Source organism: Chiloscyllium plagiosum, chromosome 7 (assembly GCF_004010195.1).
Source record: "Chiloscyllium plagiosum isolate BGI_BamShark_2017 chromosome 7, ASM401019v2, whole genome shotgun sequence".
Taxonomy (NCBI): domain Eukaryota; kingdom Metazoa; phylum Chordata; class Chondrichthyes; order Orectolobiformes; family Hemiscylliidae; genus Chiloscyllium; species Chiloscyllium plagiosum.
Genome location: NC_057716.1, coordinates 81,327,534 through 81,347,659, shown reverse-complemented (window position 1 = coordinate 81,347,659; position 20,126 = coordinate 81,327,534). Strand labels below are relative to the sequence as shown.

General features: G+C 40.5%; 1 protein-coding gene and 1 long non-coding RNA gene across 3 annotated transcripts in view; one reads left to right on the top strand and one right to left on the bottom strand.

Moving 5' to 3' along the window:
- The window catches only part of LOC122551728 (rho GTPase-activating protein 15-like), a 737,256-nt gene that overhangs the window by 44,246 nt on the left and 672,884 nt on the right, over positions 1-20,126 (bottom strand). For both annotated transcript variants that reach the window (XM_043694095.1, XM_043694097.1), the window contains exon 14: positions 8,850-8,955. In XM_043694095.1, the coding sequence (XP_043550030.1) occupies positions 8,850-8,955 (106 nt within the window). The remainder of the gene's footprint in view (positions 1-8,849; positions 8,956-20,126) is intronic.
- Positions 1-20,126, top strand: part of LOC122551729 — a 56,124-nt gene that overhangs the window by 786 nt on the left and 35,212 nt on the right. The window lies entirely within an intron of this gene.

Genomic DNA, 20,126 nt, shown 5'->3' with positions numbered 1-20,126 from the left:
GTCCCGGCCAACCCATTGTCTCAGCCTGGTCCTGCCCCACCGAACCCATCTCTCATACCTCGACACAGTCCTGTCCCCTTTAGTCAAGAACTCTCCACCTACATCCGGGACACCATCCACGCCCTCCATCTCCTCCATGATTTTCGCTTCCCCGGCCTCCAACGCCTTATCTTCACCATGTACATCCAGTCCCTATACACCTCCATCCCCCATCACGAAGGCCTCAAAGCCCTCTGCTTCTTCCTTTCCCGCCGACCCAACCAGTACTCTTTTACTGACACCCTCCTTCGACTGACTGAACTGGTCCTCACTCTGAACAACTTCTCTTTCCAATCCTCCCACTTCCTCCAAACCAAAGGAGTAGCCATGGGAACCCGTATGGGCCCCAGCTATGCCTGCCTCTTCATCGGATATGTGGAACAGTCCATCTTCTGCAGCTATACTGCCACCAACCCCCACCTTTTCCTCCGCTACATCGATGACTGTATTGGTGCTACCTCGTGCTCCCACGAGGAGGTTGAACAGTTCATCCACTTTACCTTCCACCCCGACCTCAAATTTACCTAGACTGTCTCAGACTCCTCCCTCCCCTTCCGAGACCTCTCCATTTCTATCTCGGTGACCGACTCAACACGGACATTTACTATAAACCGACCAACTCCCACAGCTAAGTGGATTACACCTCCTCCCACCCTGCCCCCTATAAAAACGCCATCCCATATTCCCAATTCCCTCGCCTCCGCCACATCTGCTCCCAGGAGGACCAATTTCAGTACCGAACAACCCAGATGGCCTCCTTCTTCAAAGACCACAATTTCCCCTCAGACGTTGTTGACGATGCTCTCCACCGCATCTACTCCACTTCCCGCTCCTCTGCCCTTGAACCCCGCCCCTCCAATCGCCACCAGGACAGAACCCCACTGGTCCTCACCTACCACCCCACCAACCTCCAGATACATTGTATCATCCTTCGTCATTTCCGCCATCTCCAAACAGACCCCACTACCAAGGATATATTTCCCTCCCCTCCCCTATTAGCATTCCGGAAAGACCACTCGCTCTGCGACTCCCTCGTCAGGTCCACACCCCCCACCAACCCAACTTCCACTCCCGGCACCTTCTCCTGCAACCGCAAGAAATGCAAAGCCTGCGCCCATGCCTCCCCCTTCAATTCCCTCCAAAGCCCCAAAAGATCCTTCCATATCTGTCACAAATTCACCTGCACCTCCACACACATCATTTACTGCATCCACTGCACCCGATGTGGCCTCCTCTATATTGGGGAGATGGGCCGCCTACTTACGGAACGTTTCAGAGAACACCTCTGGGACACCCGCACCAACCAACCCAACCGCCCCGTGGCTGAACACTTTAATTCCCCCTCCCACTCTGCCAAGGACATGCAGGTCCTTAGCCTCCTCCATCATCAGACCATGGCAACACGACCCCTGAGGATGAGTGCCTCATCTTCCGCCTAGGAACCCTCCAACTAAGAGGGATGAATGCAGATTTCTCCAGCTTCCTCATTTCCCCTCCCACCACCTGCCCGAAACATCGATTCTCCTGCTCCTTGGATGCTGCCTGACCTGCTGTGCTTTTCCAGCAACACATTTTTCAGCTCTGATCTCCAGCATCTGCAGTCCTTACTTTCTCCAAAGAGTACCCCAACTAGACCCATTCCCATACCCTATTACTCTACATTTACCCCTAACTAATACACCTAACCTACACATTGTTGAACACATGGACAATTCATTTAATTTTTTGGATTTGGGAGGAAACCAGAGCAACTGGAAGAAACCCATACAGTCATAAGGAGAATGTACAAACTCCACACAGACAGACAGTCACTCAAGGCTGGAATTGAACCCGGGTCCCTGATGCTGTGAGGCAGCAGTGCTAACCAGTGAGCTACGGTGCTGCAGTTGTGAAATAATCAATATCCAGGGCAATTGTGTTGATGTTTGATGTGCTGTGAGTCTTCAACTCACAGGGTATAGTCAGGAATATCAGGTCGTGTAAATGTTTTAAAACTGTAATTTAACCCCAAAATAGAATGGAATTGGAGTTCTCAAGAAGACCAAATCAACATTTCCACGTGGATATCAAATCCATGTTATCCATATTACTGTGAAATAGAATTGACTTTGACAGGAAAAACCTGCATATCTGTCAGTTCCGCTGAGGCTTAGCAGGGAGATTTAAAGTTATCTACACACTTTATTCTCGGACACGGCCACACACTTTGAGATAGGGTCTTCTGGGATGGTCAATAGTCAGGGACAGGAGGATGTGAAGCAAGTAAAGCAGGAAAGGGTAATCAGAGGGCAGGAAATCAGGGGTCTTAACTTTGCAGTTGTCCAACATGTTTGAGTTTTTCTCCAGTTGTTTAGATGACAGTGAGGGCTGCAAGGTGGTTTAGCTAAATGACACGTACAAAGGTACATGAAGCCATTAAAGTCAGCTGAGTAAGAATGACTACAATGCTATTAGGGAATACTGTAGTGAAGGGAATCAACATTCTTCTCTGCAACAAAAAGTTTGGGATGTCTGTACTAAACTGGAGAAGAATTTGAGAAGGGACTGAGGTAAAACTATAAAAGAGCTTCTGCTGAGGGTGTAAAAGTGGTTATGTGCTAAATCTTTGAGATGATAATCTTTGGATTACAAGCTAAGCCATGTACGAACTGGCATTGGATGGTTAAGATTGGAGAAGTTAATGCATGCCTTAAAAACTGATATGGGGGGGATGTGGGTTACAGTTCAAGATATAACACCAATAGTGGGGAAAGAAGGGGTGGCACAGTGGTTAGCACTGCTATGTCACAATGCTAGGGACCTGGGTTCGATCCCAGCCTTGGGCGACTGTCTGTGTGGAGTTTGCACGTTCTTCCTGTGTATGTATGGGTTTCTGCTAGGTGTTTCGGTTTCCTCCCATAGTCCAACATCTGCCATACTAAATTACCCATAGTGTCTAGGGATGTGTAGGTTAGGTTAGAAGTGTTAGCCATAGAAAATGCAGGGTTACAGGGAAAAGAAAGGGTGATATGTCTGGGTGGATTGGTGTGGACTTGTTGGGTCAAATGGCCTGTTTCCACATTGTGGGGATTCTATTAAAAAAACTGTACCTGTAGGATTGTCTGCAGTTGAACTGTGGTAGGACTGGTGTTCTTGCAATCATGTAACAAGAGATGTAGAGGGCTTTGAATTAAATAAGTAGAGGGGTGAACTTGGGTAAATGTAACAAATCAAGGGATGCAGGAGAGCAAAACACGAATGTAGAAACTAAGGATCAGAGAATGGCAGGAAGGGACAGAGGGGGAAAAACCCTAAAAACATAATAGCGCATAAAGGCTTTGTCCCTGAATGCATGTAGCATTGCACCAAATTAACTGAACAGATAGTGCACATTGAAGTGAATAAATATGATCTGAAAGCCAACACTGAGATGTGGCTCCTGATTGACAAGGGCTGGGCTCTGAAAACTGACGCATATGTGGCACTCAAGATGAACAGGAAACTAGGTAACACCAGAGCAGCAACACTTGTGATCAAAAATGGCACTGGTTCAATTGTTAGAGAAGACAGATGGGACTGTGAAACCTTCAACATAAACAGATCAATCATGATCTTATTGGATTGCTGAGCAGTCTTCAAGTGCCAGCGAGTCACTTAGCTTAGTTGGCTGGATGGCCGACATGTGATGCAGAGACACACCAACAACAGCATGGGTTCAATTTATGGCTGCATGGTGTTTCAGTGGTTAGCACTGCTGTCTCACAGCACCAGGGACCCAGATTTGATTCCAGCCTTGGGGCGACTGTATGTGTGGAGCTTGCATATTCGCACTGTATCTGCGTGGGCTTCTTCCAGGTGTTCCGGTTTCCTCCCACAATCCAAAGATGTGCAGGTTAGGTGAACTGGCCATGCTAAATTGCCCATAGTGTTCAGGGATATGTAGGTTAGGGGCATTAGTCAGGGGTAAATGCAGAGTTATAAGGTAGGGGAATGGGTCTGGGTGGGTTACTCATCGGAGGGCAAGTGTGGACATGTTGGGCCAAATGACTTGTTTCCACACTGTCAGGATTCTATGATTCTATGAGTTCTCACACCAGCTGAGGTTATCATGAAGGACCCTCCTTCTCAACCTGCCCACTTCTCTACGAATGGTGATCCTCAGAGTAAACCACTACAGTTTTCTCTCTTGAATGAGAGAGTAGCCCTATGTTCTGATAAGTTTATGGTGACCTTGACCCTGAACTGCCAAATGACCTACACTGCTTCTAATTTGTGTAACTCCATATTCTCACTGTGAAATCTGGCATTTGTTCCTGGAGAATGAAGTTCCACATAAAGGATAAAGTATAACACCAAAGGGAAATTATCTGTTACATTAAAAGTTAAGTGGGGGAATCTTTTCTGAGGCTTAGAATATAATTTGCCCACTGAACACTACTTACATAATGTTGTTTTGAGTTTGCTTATTACTGGAAATTATTAAAATATGAAATATTGTCATGAGATCCTTCCAGTTAGCCACTGAAAATTCAAATATCAATCTAAAGATTATTAGTCACCACAGTGAACACAAGTTACTAATATATCCAAACTTCATTAATGACTATTTGCAGTTTGTTTTAAAATTTTAAACTGTTTATGTATAGGTTGAAAATTATGAGTATAAAATTGTAATAAACATCGCTTTGAGTCCTCAGAGGATGCTACAGCACCACCAGTGGCAGAAGAGGAGAATAAAAATGTTTTTTTTTCTACAGAGGAATCTTCCAATATAAACATTGACTTATGAATTGATATAATATAAAAGTCTAAACAAGACTGCAGCACAAAGATGGAAACTAATTATGTCTGCATGGCCTGGCCAAAATATTCCTACTCTCTAACCCTGATTCCCCTAAAGGTTGTACTTGATCCTGACTATCTGCCAACTCTATAGGAGACTGATTACTACATTAGGAAGTATCCAAATGCATACTCTTTGAGTCAATTTCTTTCTTCATAAATGTGTCAATTCAGATCTATAATGGAAATGGCCTTTGTAAGCTTTTCATGGAATGCCAGCACAAATAAAAGTTGCCACAGTCCTCCAGGACTGTATTTAGATAGCTTATTAATGAGACACAACTGGTGGTGATTTAATTCAAAGTCACCACAACTCAGGCAAAGGGAGAGATTGTAGTTGAGAGTGTGGTGCTGGAAAAGCACAGCAGGTCAGGCAACATCTGAGGAGGAGGAGAATAGACGTTTTGGACATAAGTCCTTCATCAGGAATCCTCGACTCTGATCTCCAGCATCTGCAGTTCCCACTTTCTCCAAAGGGAGAGGTTGAAAAGGAGAGTCCTTATGATAATCTCAGCTGATGCAGGAATTGAACGTGCTGGATGGCTGGATGGTATCACTGTATTGCAGCTGGTATCACTTAGTTGCAAACCAGCCATCCAGCCAACTGTTGGATAGTGACACCTGATCTCAACTCTCTTTTAATGGAGTAGGTGAGGGCTGCAGATGCTGCAGATCAGAGTCGAAGAGTGTGGTGCTGGAAAAGCACAGCAAGTCAGGCTGCATCTGAAGAGCAGGAGGATCAACGTTTCGGGCATAGGTCCTTCATCAGGCTTATGACCAAAATGTCGATTCTCTTGTTCCTTGGATGTTGCCTGATCGGTTGTGCTTTTCCAGCGCCATACTTTTCAACTCTTCTCTGATAATGTTGACTTTATATGATAGCATTAAATATGCAAAGGTGAATTAAAAGGAGAAATTAAAATTGTCTCTGCCATTTGCAATGCCTTTTGCAATCCATTAGTATTTCTGATTTTTCATCCATTTTTCTTTTTTCTCTGTGTCCAGAATAAAGCATCAATGATGTTAAAGTTAAGCTTGTGTGAACAAGGAGATTAGTAACTGTTATTAAACCCTATATTCCTGACTCCTATCCAATTTTGGGATATATCCACAGTAACAACAATGGATCTTACATACTTCACCCAAATGGTTATTCTCCACATGTGAGTTGAGAGAACAGGCACTATCAAGTGGTTTGACTAATTTGTCCTTTACTATTTTCATTTGTCATCTACAAATATTTCCTGCTCACTGCTGGTTCTGTTTCTTAGCCCAGAAACACTTAAGCCAATTGGCGCAATCCTGCAGCTACCATCATGATGATCAAAATCAATACAGACCAGTGATCTAATCTAGGGACTTTTGGCCTGTGTGTCTCATCACAACACATGTGCCAACATTGCTATCGTATGTGCCACTACTTCTGTACAACCATAGTGATTTCCTGCATGTGCAGGTCCATCACATGAGGCTGCCAGTCACTACACAATCAGATACAGCTAATTCTGGTTATCTGCTGTTTCTATTTTGGTTCACACATTAGTTTTATTTTAATTTTCATGCCACTCCAGTCAGATTAAAAAGTAAATCCCTGCACACCTCAAAAACATGCAGTAATATACAAACGATGAAAATTTAGCAATCATCAACTTACAGAATTCATCAAATAAGTAGACCTATTGATACAAATTTACTGATTATTATAGCCTAGATATTTAATGAAACAATTAGCATTAATTGAAAAATTCTATAAAATATTCTGTTGAAAGGTTGTTGATCTTGAATATTTCTTCAAATAAGACTACATCGTATTAATATAAAATGTAGTTTTGTCACTTCCTGATTATTTGTTTGGTTAACTAAATCCATTCTAAATCTTAACTGTCTTGTGTAATATATGCCAATGGAGCAAAATCCTGAGAAAAAGAAAAAGAGCTGAAACTTAATGCCTATCCTGAGAAAATGCTTGACATCTGCTCAAGCTAATGGTATCCTTATTAGTTTCAGTATTTGGAATTTGTTCCTTAAATGTTATTGTTTCAGTAATCATGCATTCCTTTTTTCTGTATGCACTGTTCCATTGGACAATGCCATGTGTTGAACAGATAATGCTAACAGCACAGCTGAATCCAGATCTTGTCTAAAACAATCCATTGAGAGTGGGAGGGGCAATATAAATTTGCCAATTTGAAAATATGTCTGTATTCCACTCATGGAATTTTTATAAGTTATTATTTTTAATAAGGCATCAGAATAGCAATATGTAATAGTGTTATCATTCTTTTTAGTGGTTGATTATGTGTGGCTCAACTTTTAATAAAATAATCCAATATTTTTGGATGGGTAAAACAATAAACTAATTTTTATCAGATCATGAGGCAATATTTTACAAAGAGCTGGGAAATTGTCGCAATGTCCTGGCCATCATTTATCCCTCAAACAAAACCAGCAAACAACAATCTGATCATTTCTCCCATTTGTGGGAATGTGCTATATCTGACTTGATTGCTGCATTGACCTCATTACAAAATGGTTGCATTACACATGTTCTTCATTGGTTGTGAATTACTTTGGAAAATCCTGAGCATGTGAAAAATTGCCATCGACTGGCAAGGTCTGTCTTTTTTGAAAACAACTGAAGAATATTTCTTTTCGGATTTTAATGTTAGTTTCTTAGCCTTCGATAATTAATAAACTGCTGTGCATTAGTTTCAGCGACAGAATTTCTGAATTTCTGAAAGTTACATTCGTGACTTTATCTACTCCAGACTTGATTACTCTCATTCTCGATAGCTTCGGCCTCTGTCCATCATACAATGTAGCTCTGTCTGCATCCTATTCCATACTTACTCACCCATCAACCCCATGATTTCCATAATTTTCTAAAGCCTTACTTTACAATCCTCACCTTTGCATTTAAATGCAGCTATCACCTCACTCTTCCTTATCTCTTTAATCCCTCATACCCTAAAACGAAATCCTAAACTATCTGTTATGTTGATTTATTGTTCATTTCCTCATCACTTGCATCATCAACTGTATTCAAGCATTCATCAAGTGTGTTCATGCTCTGAAATTCCTTTCCTCAGTCTCTCTGCCTGTCCACCTTGTTATCCTTCTTCTAGCATCTCCTGAATGCATCCATTTGACCATTCCTTCTAAAAACTATTTTTTTGACTTGGTATTCATTTGTTCTTCCTATTTACCAACATATTGGAACAGTTGTTTTGTACTAACTGGGTTGTGTAAACTCAAGTTGTTATTTGTTGTCATCACTGTCGTTCAGTGACTATCACCTAAGTATCTATCCATGGCAATTTGTAATTGATTACAATAATTGGAATGAAGACTTCCCCTCGTTACTCAGTATTAACTAATCATAACAATAACAGGGACATTTTCTATGTTCACTACTTAGTCATAGAGTCATACAGGACAGAAACTGAGACTTTGGTCCACCCAGTCCATGCCAAACGTAATCCCAAACAAAAATTATCCCACTTGCTTGCTCCTGGCCCATATCGCTCCAAACCTTTCCTTTTCATCTACTTAACTAAATATCTTTTAAGTGTTGTAACTGTGCCCACATCCACCACTTCCTCAGGAAGTTCATTCCATACGTGAAACACATGCTGTGTTAAAAAAATTTTTCCTCATGTCTTTTTAAAATTTCTCTCCTCACCTTAGAAATATGCTCCCTCGTCTTGAAAACCCCCATCTAAGAGAAAAGATACCTACCATTATCCCTATCTATACCCCTTATGATTTTATAAACCTCTATGAGGTCACCTCTCAACCTCCTTTGCTCCGGTGAAAAAAAGTGTGACTAGAATATTGGTGATATATAATGAGACAATGAAATCTTCTTCTGTTGTTCAAAGAGACTCAAAATACGTGAATTTTACAATTAATGTAATGTAATTTAAGTTTGTTGAAAGCATCTTGCATGTTAGGATACATAGACATGAAAGAAATATTTAATTGCTTACTTTTGTAAGTGTTTAACGAGAACTCCCAAGGTATCATGGTTAGGTTTAGGAAGCTTTTTCACCAATTCCTTCACACACTGAACACGTTGACTGTAATTGTGATATTCTGTTGAAGAAAAATGACCACAGTTAGATACTGGATGAATACTGTTATCTCTCTTCAGCTGGTCCCCTGCGACACATTTATTGCATTCTGAGACATATGCAGCAGTGACAGCTGAGTAAAGATACTACCGTAACAGAGAAACGGAATGCACTCCTAGTTCTTTTAACTAAACAATTGTTCACTTAATATCAGACATTCATGACAATGATAGAAGGCATGCATGACCCAGATTACCATCTGAGTTTTCCACAGTTATGTTTCTGAATCTTTAAAATCAAAACACTGAGTCTATTGTAACACTTCAATATAAAAGAAAAGTCTAAAGTACAGACTTTTGGAGAACATGGTCAACAGGAATCATTCATTTTAATTTGTTTATTGGACGCAAGATTTGATAAGACTTTAACCTGTTAGTCACAGTCTGAGTCTTAAAAAGAACTATATGGGAGAAATGACTGCCAACTACATTACTGTACATAGACTTAACACATAAAAACTTGAGTGCAGCTGTCTATTATCGTAAAGAAGAGTTTAACTGCTTAGTACAGGTTGATACTAAAAATAACAAAATTGGGTCCCCATGTCCTAAGCATTTTTGTGATGTGCCTGGCATTTCCTGGTACTATCTGGCATAGTTACACTGTAAGACTATTCTAACACCTTTTCTGTTAGGAAACTTGTGTGTAACTGATTTTGATAGATTTGTCTACATGTGTGTGAAATATTTCAGACTCATGCCTTTCCTGTCCCCCTCCCTGGTCTTGTTGTGTGCACCCTACCCCCACCCCAATACCAAAGGGCTAAGGAACTAAAATTACCTTCTTAAAGGAAATATCCCCTTTTGCAAAAATAAGAGGAACAAAGGAAAGACATGATGAGAGTGAAACATCATAGTGAAGAGAAATAACAGCATATTAACTATTAACCCCATAGCTCGTTTTTATATTGCAATGTCGCAACATGGGCTGCACAGGATATGTGGACAAAAACTACAGTCAGTACAGAAGCTGATATAAATTTAATTGTAATGTCAGCCTCGTTATGATCAAAAGAAATTTAAGATTAGCATAAATCAGACAAACCAGAATAACTACTAATTCTGATTCAGTTAGCTGATGGAAAACTATGCGTCACACCCCACAAAACCCTTCTCCCCCAAATTCAAAGTATTGTGTTACAGGAGAATAAAAGCAATGCTGTTATCTTAGAAATTCTGCCATTTACGTGGAGTATTACACATTACTGAAGCAATACTTGTAGGAATAAAAGAAAAGCTATCTTCATATTCTGACAGACTAGGAAGTGGTTATGTTCACTGGCTTTCAAAGTCCACAAATTTTGAGACGAACAACTCTCACTGAAGCAACTTGAAAAACCTTTTTCTCAGCAATGTAGTTAAGAAAGGAATTTGCAAGCTATCTTTCAGCTATGTCAAACAGAAAAGTCATTTTCTTCTTTACAGTGAAGCTTTTACCAAGAGTTCACAATGCTCATGTGTCCATATAATTGAGGTAGCAATAGTGCAAGAAGATGATGAAATGATAGCAGTAAACAGGACAATGCCAAACCAAAGGAGAAGACAAATGATGCAGAGGTACTCTTCTCCAGAGTATACAGGCTGCAGGGCTTTCTCGATAATATCTCAGTTGTGTTTATGGAAGTGATTATTCAATAGAAATGTTATCCATTCATTCTTGTGTACAGTAGGTGCAAGAAACATATTGATTTCTTTTTCATTTAGATGGAACCCATCCTTTTATCTTTCTTTGCTGTTTCCTCTCTTCCCCTTGCCAGTACCCAAATATCCACCCTAGTCCAAAACTCCAATAGCTCCAATTACTCCACCAAACCTTCATTTTCCACCTTGAGCTCATTTGTTGTTTATATCCAATCCTATTGCTTCAGCTCATTCTAATTAAAACTTAACCTTCCAACTTCATCTCCAGCTGCCATGCCCTCAGGAATTGTAAATCATTTATTTTCATCAGGCCCATTCAAAACTAGTATCAGCACATCCTCCTCAAACAATCCTTGACCTGTCTGTTTGTCTGATGAGACTTCTCTCCCATCTCCAACCAAAGTTTTATCTCCAAAGTCATTTAAATAAAAAAAAATGATATCTACGATAAATAGAAGTGAATAATGGGCCATACCTCAGAAAATGGTACATTAAAGGTCTTCAGCACCTTTTCAACCCCTTAATTAGGATGTTCATTTTTAATTCACTCCTTTATCCCATTAAATTATTATTTTATTATCTTTCACATTTCAATCAGAGTGAAAATGACCATATTACATGTATTCTCAGTAGCTGTTTGATGCTAACATTACTGGCAACTTAGTAGCTTCAATAGGAAGGGTTATATATTACTCACTCCACTCCCACAAAACTAACATAGAAATTTCAATACTAGCCTGGGATTTCTCTTAATTGGTTTTCAGCCGAATTGTCAGCCAACTTAATGCATTTACGCTAAAATTACTCTGGGAATCTGATGGAATGACCTTCAAGACCTTTCAAGTCACTTTTACATTTGGCCCCTTCCTGATATAGAGGCTTGGTGGGGATAAAACTGGTGTTAATAACTTTGGCAAAATTTAAAGTTTCCATGCTTACGACCATCATAATGACCATCACAAACATATAAAATGCTGTTAATGTGTGAATGGGTGGTGATGTCATAATGGTATTATTGCTGGAGTGTTAATCCAGAGACCCAGACAATGCTCTAGGGACCTGAGTTTGAATCCTGTCATGGCAGAGAGTGGAATATTGAATAAAAATATGGAATTGAGCATCTAATGATAACAATGAATTCATTGCTGATTGTTGGAAAAACCCATCTGGATCACTGATATCCTTCAGGGAAGGAAGCTGCCATCCTAACCTCGTCTGGCCTACATGTGACTCCAGACCCACAGCAACGTGGTTGACTCTTAACCACCCTGTGGGCAATTAGGAATGGGGCAATAAATTCTGCCTAGCCAGTGTTGCCCTCATTCGTACATGAATAAAATAAATTTGGAAGATTTAGTTGCTGAAAGCCTGTTTCTCTCTACAAGCAGCAGTCGTATTTTGAGTGTAAATAACCAAGGATCCTCTCCTAACAGCTCCACCTGAGGTCAGCAGTCTATACATTGACAAGGAGGTTGTAGAGCTTAAATGCAGTCATGGAAAGTGATTTACCATTCATCTCCCAGTAAGCCTAGTTGATCTCAGTTGTTTGTAAAGCAGTTACCTGTTATGTACAGGCATTCATCAAAATCATTTAACCACACAGATCATTCACGGAAAAGGTACTTTATCTTGATAAGAGATCAGTATGAATTATGGTTTGCAGCTAGGTAGAAAATTCCACTTACTATATACCTTTCTTTGTTATAAATCACCCAGTCACATCATTTTGTTCTTTTACACAAACCTGCTGAGGCTAGTTTTTTAGATAGCATTTTCATGCTTCCTGTAGAACTTCCAACTACTGCATCTAATGGTAAGTACACAATTATTTCTAAAGATGTTACTTCAGCGGATCACCACTGAGTATTATGAAGTGTTAGTATTACCAAAAGAGAGCATTTTCAGCTTCCTTTTCAGAATGAGAAGAAAGAAGTTTTCACTGTTTAAAGCAACATCATTTCCTTCAAACAAATTATTCTTTTTTTCAGTTTTTAACAGCACCTTTTGAAGTATAAGAAATGAAAGAACAGTACACTACAGTATTCTAATTTCTTGAATTTTCAATCTTTGTTTTCTTTCCAGAGCAGTTAACTGGCAACTCTATTGGCTGCCTGACTGGCTGTGCTTTTCCAGCACCACATGTTTTGAATCTGATCTCCAGCATCTGCAGTCCTCACTTTCTCCTGGCAATTATATGTCAACATTAGTAGAAAGAAATAGTTACTTAAGCGATTGTAATGATGTTAACATTGGACTGAAATTGACAGGCTGGTTGGAATTGCAAGCTTCTTTTTTATCGTGAGGCTTTCAAAGAACAATTGTGCTGCTTCCCTCTTTTTGTTTAATTGCTTCATGTGACACTGTTACAGCTGAAAGATTAGCACATGATTTACACCAAGATGAATGACCCAGGGATAACTTATCAAAGGACGCAAAGGGTTTACCACTTGTGATTCTGTGCTCTCCTTATCCTTCTAAATTAGAGACTTTGGAACCTCCACTTCCAGTTCTGCATGGTTTGGATAAGGTACCTGAGCTGAGCATGCGTTACTGAGTCAAACAGCATGGAAACAGACCCTTTGGTCCAATCTGATCCATGCCAACCAAGTTTCCCACACTAAACACAGCCCACTTGCCTGCGGTTGGCTCATATCCCTCTAAACTTTTTCTAAATATGCATGTTTCCAAATATCTTTTAAATGTTGTATCTGTACTTGCATCTACCACTTTCTCTGGCAGTTCATTCCACATATGAATTACCCTCTGTGTGAAAATGTTGCCCCTTAGTTGCCCTTTAAATTTTTCTCCTCTCATCTTAAAAATATGCCCCCCGGTTTGAAATTGTTATTCACCTCTCAATGCCCCTCATGATTTTATAAAACTCTGTAAGGTCACTTCTCAACTTCCTATGATGTCGTGAAAAAGGTCCCAGCCTATCCAGCCTCTCCTTATAACTCAAACCCTCCATTCCTGACATCATTCTGGTAAATCTTTTCTGAACCATCTCCAATTTAATAATATCTTTCTTAGAATGGGGTGACCAGAACCGCACACAGTACTCCAAACTACTGTACAACCTCAACACAACATCTCAACTTTTGTACTCAATAGTCTGAGCAATGAGGGCAAGCATGCTAAATGCCTTTTTACCCATCATGTCTACCTGTGATGCAACTGTCAGAGAACTAGGTATCTGAACTCCTCAGTCTCGCTGTTCAACAACACTCCCCAAGGTCCTACTATTAACTGTATAAGTCCTGCTCTTCTTTGTTTTATAAAATGCAATTCCTTGCATTTATCCAAATTAAACTCCAACTGCCACTCCTCAGCCCATTGACCCAATTGATCAAGATACCTTTGTAATCTTAGTTAACCTTATTCACTGTTAATTATACCACCAATTTTGGTGTCACCCATTAACTTACTAACCATGCCTCCTAAATTCTCATCCAAATCATTGATATAAATGACAAATGCAAGTGGACCCAGCACCAATCCCTGCTAAACACAGCTTGTCAAAGGCCTCCAGTCCAAAAAACAACCCTCTACCACCATCCTCTGTCTCCTACTTTCAAGCCAATTTTGTATCCAATTGGCAAGCTTACCCAGATCCCATGTGATCTAACTTTACTAATTAGTCTAGTGTGCAGAACGTTGTCAAAGGCTTTATTAAAGTCCATATAGACAATGCCTATCCCTGTGCTCTCATCAATCTTTTTGGTCACAACCTAAAAAATCTCAATCAAGTTTGTGAGACACAATTTCTCATACACAAAGCCATGTTGACTATCCCTATTCAATCTTTGCCTCTCTATATGCTTGTAATCTTATCTCTTAGAATCCTGTCCAACAATTCACCCAGACTCACCGGTTTATAGTTCCCAGATGTCTCCTTACAGCCTCTCTTAAATAAAGGCACAACATTAGCCACCCTTCAGTCCTCTGGCACCTATGATCCTATGAATTAATCCTGTTTAATCCAACAGTTCTGGTTTAAAGAGCTCACACTCTATTGCAGAAAGCTATACAAATATCAATGTTTTGAAATGTCACACTTTGTCACCTCATGAAAAATCTGTCATATTTTGATGAATTTCTTAATCAACCATTTGTCTCTAACTAACCTTAAAATGTGCCTACTTATAACCATGCACCCTGTGACCTTAAGGGGACAATCCAAGTTATATTTGGTTCCAACTCTGCTGAAGAATATTACATTATCTGTTTTATCATGGACTATTGACTTCTTTTGAAACAAATGCTGAGACTTACTATGAGAATGTTTATGGGATATCTGCTGTAAACTTTATAAATGGTCTTGTGGATGTAACTGTATTGGGAAGTGGACTGATACCATCAATCCTTGAACACATTGACAGCTTTTAGAAAGATTAATTTTTTGACCTCTTGTAAGACCTGAGTTGAACTAGAACCCAAATGGTCTGAAGTATTAAGTCTCAGGCTTATAAAGTTATGTGTGTGACATCCAGTAGCACTGAGGTCATATTTGTAAGAAATTTCATAATGATAGGCTTGTTATAGCAGTAACATATTATTCAAAGTTTGGGAGAAGATTTGTAGCTCGGGTGCTCGTTGTTGTGGTTCTGTTCGGCGAGCTGGGAATTTGTGTTGCAGACGTTTCGTCCCCTGTCTAGGTGACATCCTCAGTGCTTGGGAGCCTCCTGTGAAGCACTTCTGTGGTGTTTCCTCCTGCATTTATAGTGATTTGTACCTGCCGCTTCCGGTTGTCAGTTCCAGCTGTCCGCTGCAGTGGCCGGTATATTGTGACCAACTAGCCACGAAACGACATGACCAGCTATCCTTAGTAGCCACACACGCAGGTGACAAGCAACATGAGTTCGACTGGGACAACATTACTATTATAGGACAAGCCAAACAGAGAACAGCCAGGGAATTCCTAGAGGCATGGCACTCATCCACAGATTCAATCAATAAGCACATTGACCTGGACCCAATATACTGGCCACTGCAGCGGACAGCTGGAACTGACAACCGGAAGCGGCAGATACAAATCACTATAAATGCCGGAGGAAAAGTCACAGAAGCGCTTCACAGGAGGCTCCCAAGCACTGAGGATGTCACCTAGACAGGGGACGAAACGTCTGCAACACAAATTTCTAGCTCAGCGAACAGAACCACAACATGTAAATATTATGTTACTGTGATTAAGATTCATAACAGGTATACTTTTTTGACAATTTGGATTCTAATGTGGAGGAACGATGAGCTTTGAGTTTTACTTTGAGTTGACTTTTTAGCTTTGAGTTCTGTGAAGTTCTGACAGCCTCTTATCAATATGTTCAGTGATTGACCACTATAATAAACAAAAAGAAAAATAAACCATATTGTCTATCAAGTCAGATTTCACTCTGGAATCTAACTTGTAGCTTTACAATCAGCTGGGACCATAACAGTACTATATTTGTTGTGTAGTAAAGAGCTTGTATTATGTAAAGCCTTCCATAACCCAGGACATCCCAAAACACTTCACAGACTGTGAAGTAACTTTGAATTGTAGTCACTGTCATATAACATAGGAAACAGTAGCCAACTTACACAATAGGTTCTCACAAGCAGAATTGTAATAATGGTGAGATCATATTCTCTTCATGGTGTTGGTGGAAGGATAAACATTGACTAGAATGCCAGGGAGCACTCCCTTGCTCCACTTCAAAGTGATAGTGTTGTAGAATCTTTTAGATTTACCTGAGAAAACAGATGTTGTCTTGACTTAACACATCTTCCAAAAGATGAGACTGCAGCAATGTCAGCCTGAATTATGTGATTGAGTATCTGAAGTGAAACTTAAACCTACAAACTTATGACTCTTGAGACTAGGACACTACCACATAGACCAAGTCTAAAACCTTGCATCATACACAATTTACTATGTTTTTTTAGCAGAACTGACTCTTTATTTTTAACACAGAATATTTAATTTTATCAGTTAAATGACCCAAGTGAATATAATTGCCCATGGGCAGAATGTAATGATCATGGGTGGCTCAGTGGTTAGCACAACTGCCTCACAGCACCAGGGATCTGGCTTCGATTCCAGCCTCCGGCGACTGTCTACGTGGAGTTTGCACTTTCTTCTTTTGTCTGCATGGGTTTCCTCCAGGTGCTCCGGTTTCCTCCCACAGTCCAAAGATGTGCGGGTCAGGTGAATTGGGCATGCTAATTTGCCCATAGTGATAGGTGCATTAGAAGGGAGTAGGTGAATGGGTCAGTGTGGACGTATTGGGCCGAAGGGCCTGTTTCCGCACTGTAGGTAATCTAATCTAATCATGTGCTCACAATTAAGAATTTGTATTTGACAGTCCTGACAAGAAGGCAACAAAGGAGCTTGTGATGCAGTGGTTAGCATTTCTCCATCTGAGCCAGAAGCTTTGGGTTCAAGTCCTATCCTAGAACTTGATGGCATGGAGAAGGTGCATTCATAATGTGGCCAAATAAGTTGACTCTCAACCTACGAATCATTCCAACAGATAACAATGGCAGATAGTATGATTGTGGGAGAGATTTCTGGACAACTAAAGCATGTTGAAAAGTCTACCATAAACACTTATAGTTCAGACTATAACGTGGCAAACTGAATGTTGCCGTAATCCTTTAGATTGTCTTTATGGCTTAGTAGAGCAACAAAAACAACTGCGATACTTTCATCCATGGTGCTGAACTAACAATTCCACAATGAAAAGATGCTGGCAGATCTAGCAACATATGTGGGAAGAAAGCAGAGTTAATGTATCAACTCTTCATCAGAACTATCAGCAGCATGGAAAAAGTGATATTTATGTTGAAGATGAGGTTGGGGGAGGGGTGAGAAAGGGGACATCTAAGTGGATAGGTGGAGCCAGAACCCAGAGAGAAAGATATGAAAAGGGTGGGTAAACAAGGAGATTATGCATTTCAGGCCAGGACAGAAAAAAAGCTGAATACATGATAATGAGAGCTAAGGAGAGAATGGATGAGCTGCATCAAAAGCAACCCATATAATCTGATAATAGGCCTAGGAGTAGATGAGAATCGATGTCTATGCTAAAAGTAACCTATGTCATAACAGGACTGGGTGTGGCGTGGTTGAAAAACATGAAAGACAGAACCAGGCTCCAAAGTCATTGAACTCGACATTGACTCCTTGTGGTGACAGGGTCCCCAAGTGGAAAATGAAATGTTGTTCTTTGAGTTTATGATGAGGCTTGCTGGAACACTGCAGCAGTTCTGCGACAGGAATGTTGGCATGGGAACCCATGTGCTACTGGACGCTTGGGGTCATTTTTGTGGGCAGAATGCAGGGGTTCTGCAAAGCAGTCTCACAGTCTGCAAGCAGCTTAGATTGATTGAAGTACAGATAAATCACTGCTTCACCTTGAAGGTATGTCTGAGGCCTTGGATAGTGAGAAGGGAGCAGATAAACGGGTTGCTATTCCACCTTCTGTGATTGCATGGGAAAGTGGCGTGGGAGTGTGAGGAGGTGTTTGGAATGGAGGAGGAGTGTACTAGAGTGTTCCGGAGGGAACAGTCTCTGCAGAATTCTGACAAGAGAGAGTAAGGAAATGTATGTCTGGTTGTGGCATCCTACTGGAGGTGACAAAAAAAGGTGGCTTACAATCCTTTGGATGCAGAGCCTGATGGAATGGAAAGTGAGGACTGGGGCACATTATCATTGTGGTGAGATGGAAGGGAAGGGGTGAGGGCAAATTATGGAAGATGGGTCAAACATGGCTAAGGGCTCTGTCAACCAAGCAGTGGTTAATCCTCAGTTGAGGAAAAAGATGGACATTTCTGAGCCCCTGCAGAAGGTGGCATCATACAGTGGCAGAAATTCATCTTGTGCTGTAACAGAAAACATGCAGTATTCGATTGGCTGCATGTTGCATGTAGCACCCAATATTTGGTTTTAATATAGTCAAGAGAAGCAAATATCAGGTGATGGGTGTAACAGCAAATCTGTCTGATATTTCTCAGTTTGAACCAAATCAATACATATTTCAACATTTCATCCTCTTCATTGGACCTGGGTTTAAATCCCTTTACTGCAGTCTCATGACTTAATTACTATTTTTAGTTTCTCACTTGCTAGTCAATCAGTTCACAATGAGTGCATGGCATCTTTGTCCACATGTCTTGGAAATAATTATATTGGGATTTTCTAGGAATTAGAAAAGTACGCATTGACATCTTGATGTTTGAAGTACACGCTCTAAATACACAATAAAAAAACACAAACTGAGACGCCAATATCTAAACAAATGAGTAGAAAGATATTGGTTAGAACACAGACAGGAAGTCGGAGGAATAGACACATGGAATTAGAAATTACAAAACTCAGATCAGCTAAGACTCAGATAAGCTGCTTTTGATTAAAAAAAATTGTGAAATGCATTATCATGTTGAAACACTACAAAGTACCTTACACAATTATTTTTGAGCTATTGCAATGGTTATATTGGTAGACACAGGGTCATTAACTGCTCACAACATCTAACAAACAACAGTGAGATAAATGATCAGTTATTTATGTTTTATTTTTGGTGGTATATGTTTATGGAGCAATGTTGAAGAACACCAAAGGACAGCTCCCTGATCATTTTTAAATGTGGCTTCCATCACCACAACATCTCCTCTCTCTCCACTGGTTGAGCTCATCTGTTACTAAAAACATCATTGTTCATATTATAACCATTAGACATAACTTCTCCAATGCTCTCCTGGCTGGGCATTCGCATGCACTTCAAAACCTGAACTCAGTTAAAATTCTGCCACCTGTATCTCTACTTCCAAAATTTCCCAAGTATATCCTGTACATAAAAAGCAGGACAAATCCAACCTGGCCAATTACCGCCCCATCAGTCTTCTCCTGATCATCAATAAAGTGATGGAAGGTGTCATCAACAGTGCTATCAAGCAGCATCTGCTTAGGAATAATCTACTCAATGATGTCCAGTCTGGGTTCCACCAGGACCACTCAGCTCCTAACCTCATCACAGCCTTGGCTCAAACATAGACAAAACAGCTGAAATTCGGAGGTGAGGTGAGAGTGATAACCCTTGACATCAAGGCTGCATTCGACCAAGCCTGGGATCCAGAAACCCTGGCAAAACTGGAATCAATGGGAATCCAGGGGCAGACTCTCCGGTGGCTAGAGTCATACCTGACATACAGGACAATGTTAGTGATTGTAGGAGATCAGTCATCTCAGCTTCAGGACATCTCTGCAGGAGTTCCTCAGGGTAATGTCCTAGGCCTGACCATCTTCAGCTGCTTCAGCAATGATCTTCCCTCCATCATAAGGTCAGAAGTAGAAATATTCACTGATGATTGTACAATGTTCAGCACACTTTGTGACTCCTCAGATACTGAAGCAGTCCATGTCCAAATGCAACAAGATCTGGATAATATCCAGGCATGGGCAGACAAGTGGCAAGTAACATTCGCGTTACACTAATATTAATAAGAGACAATTTAA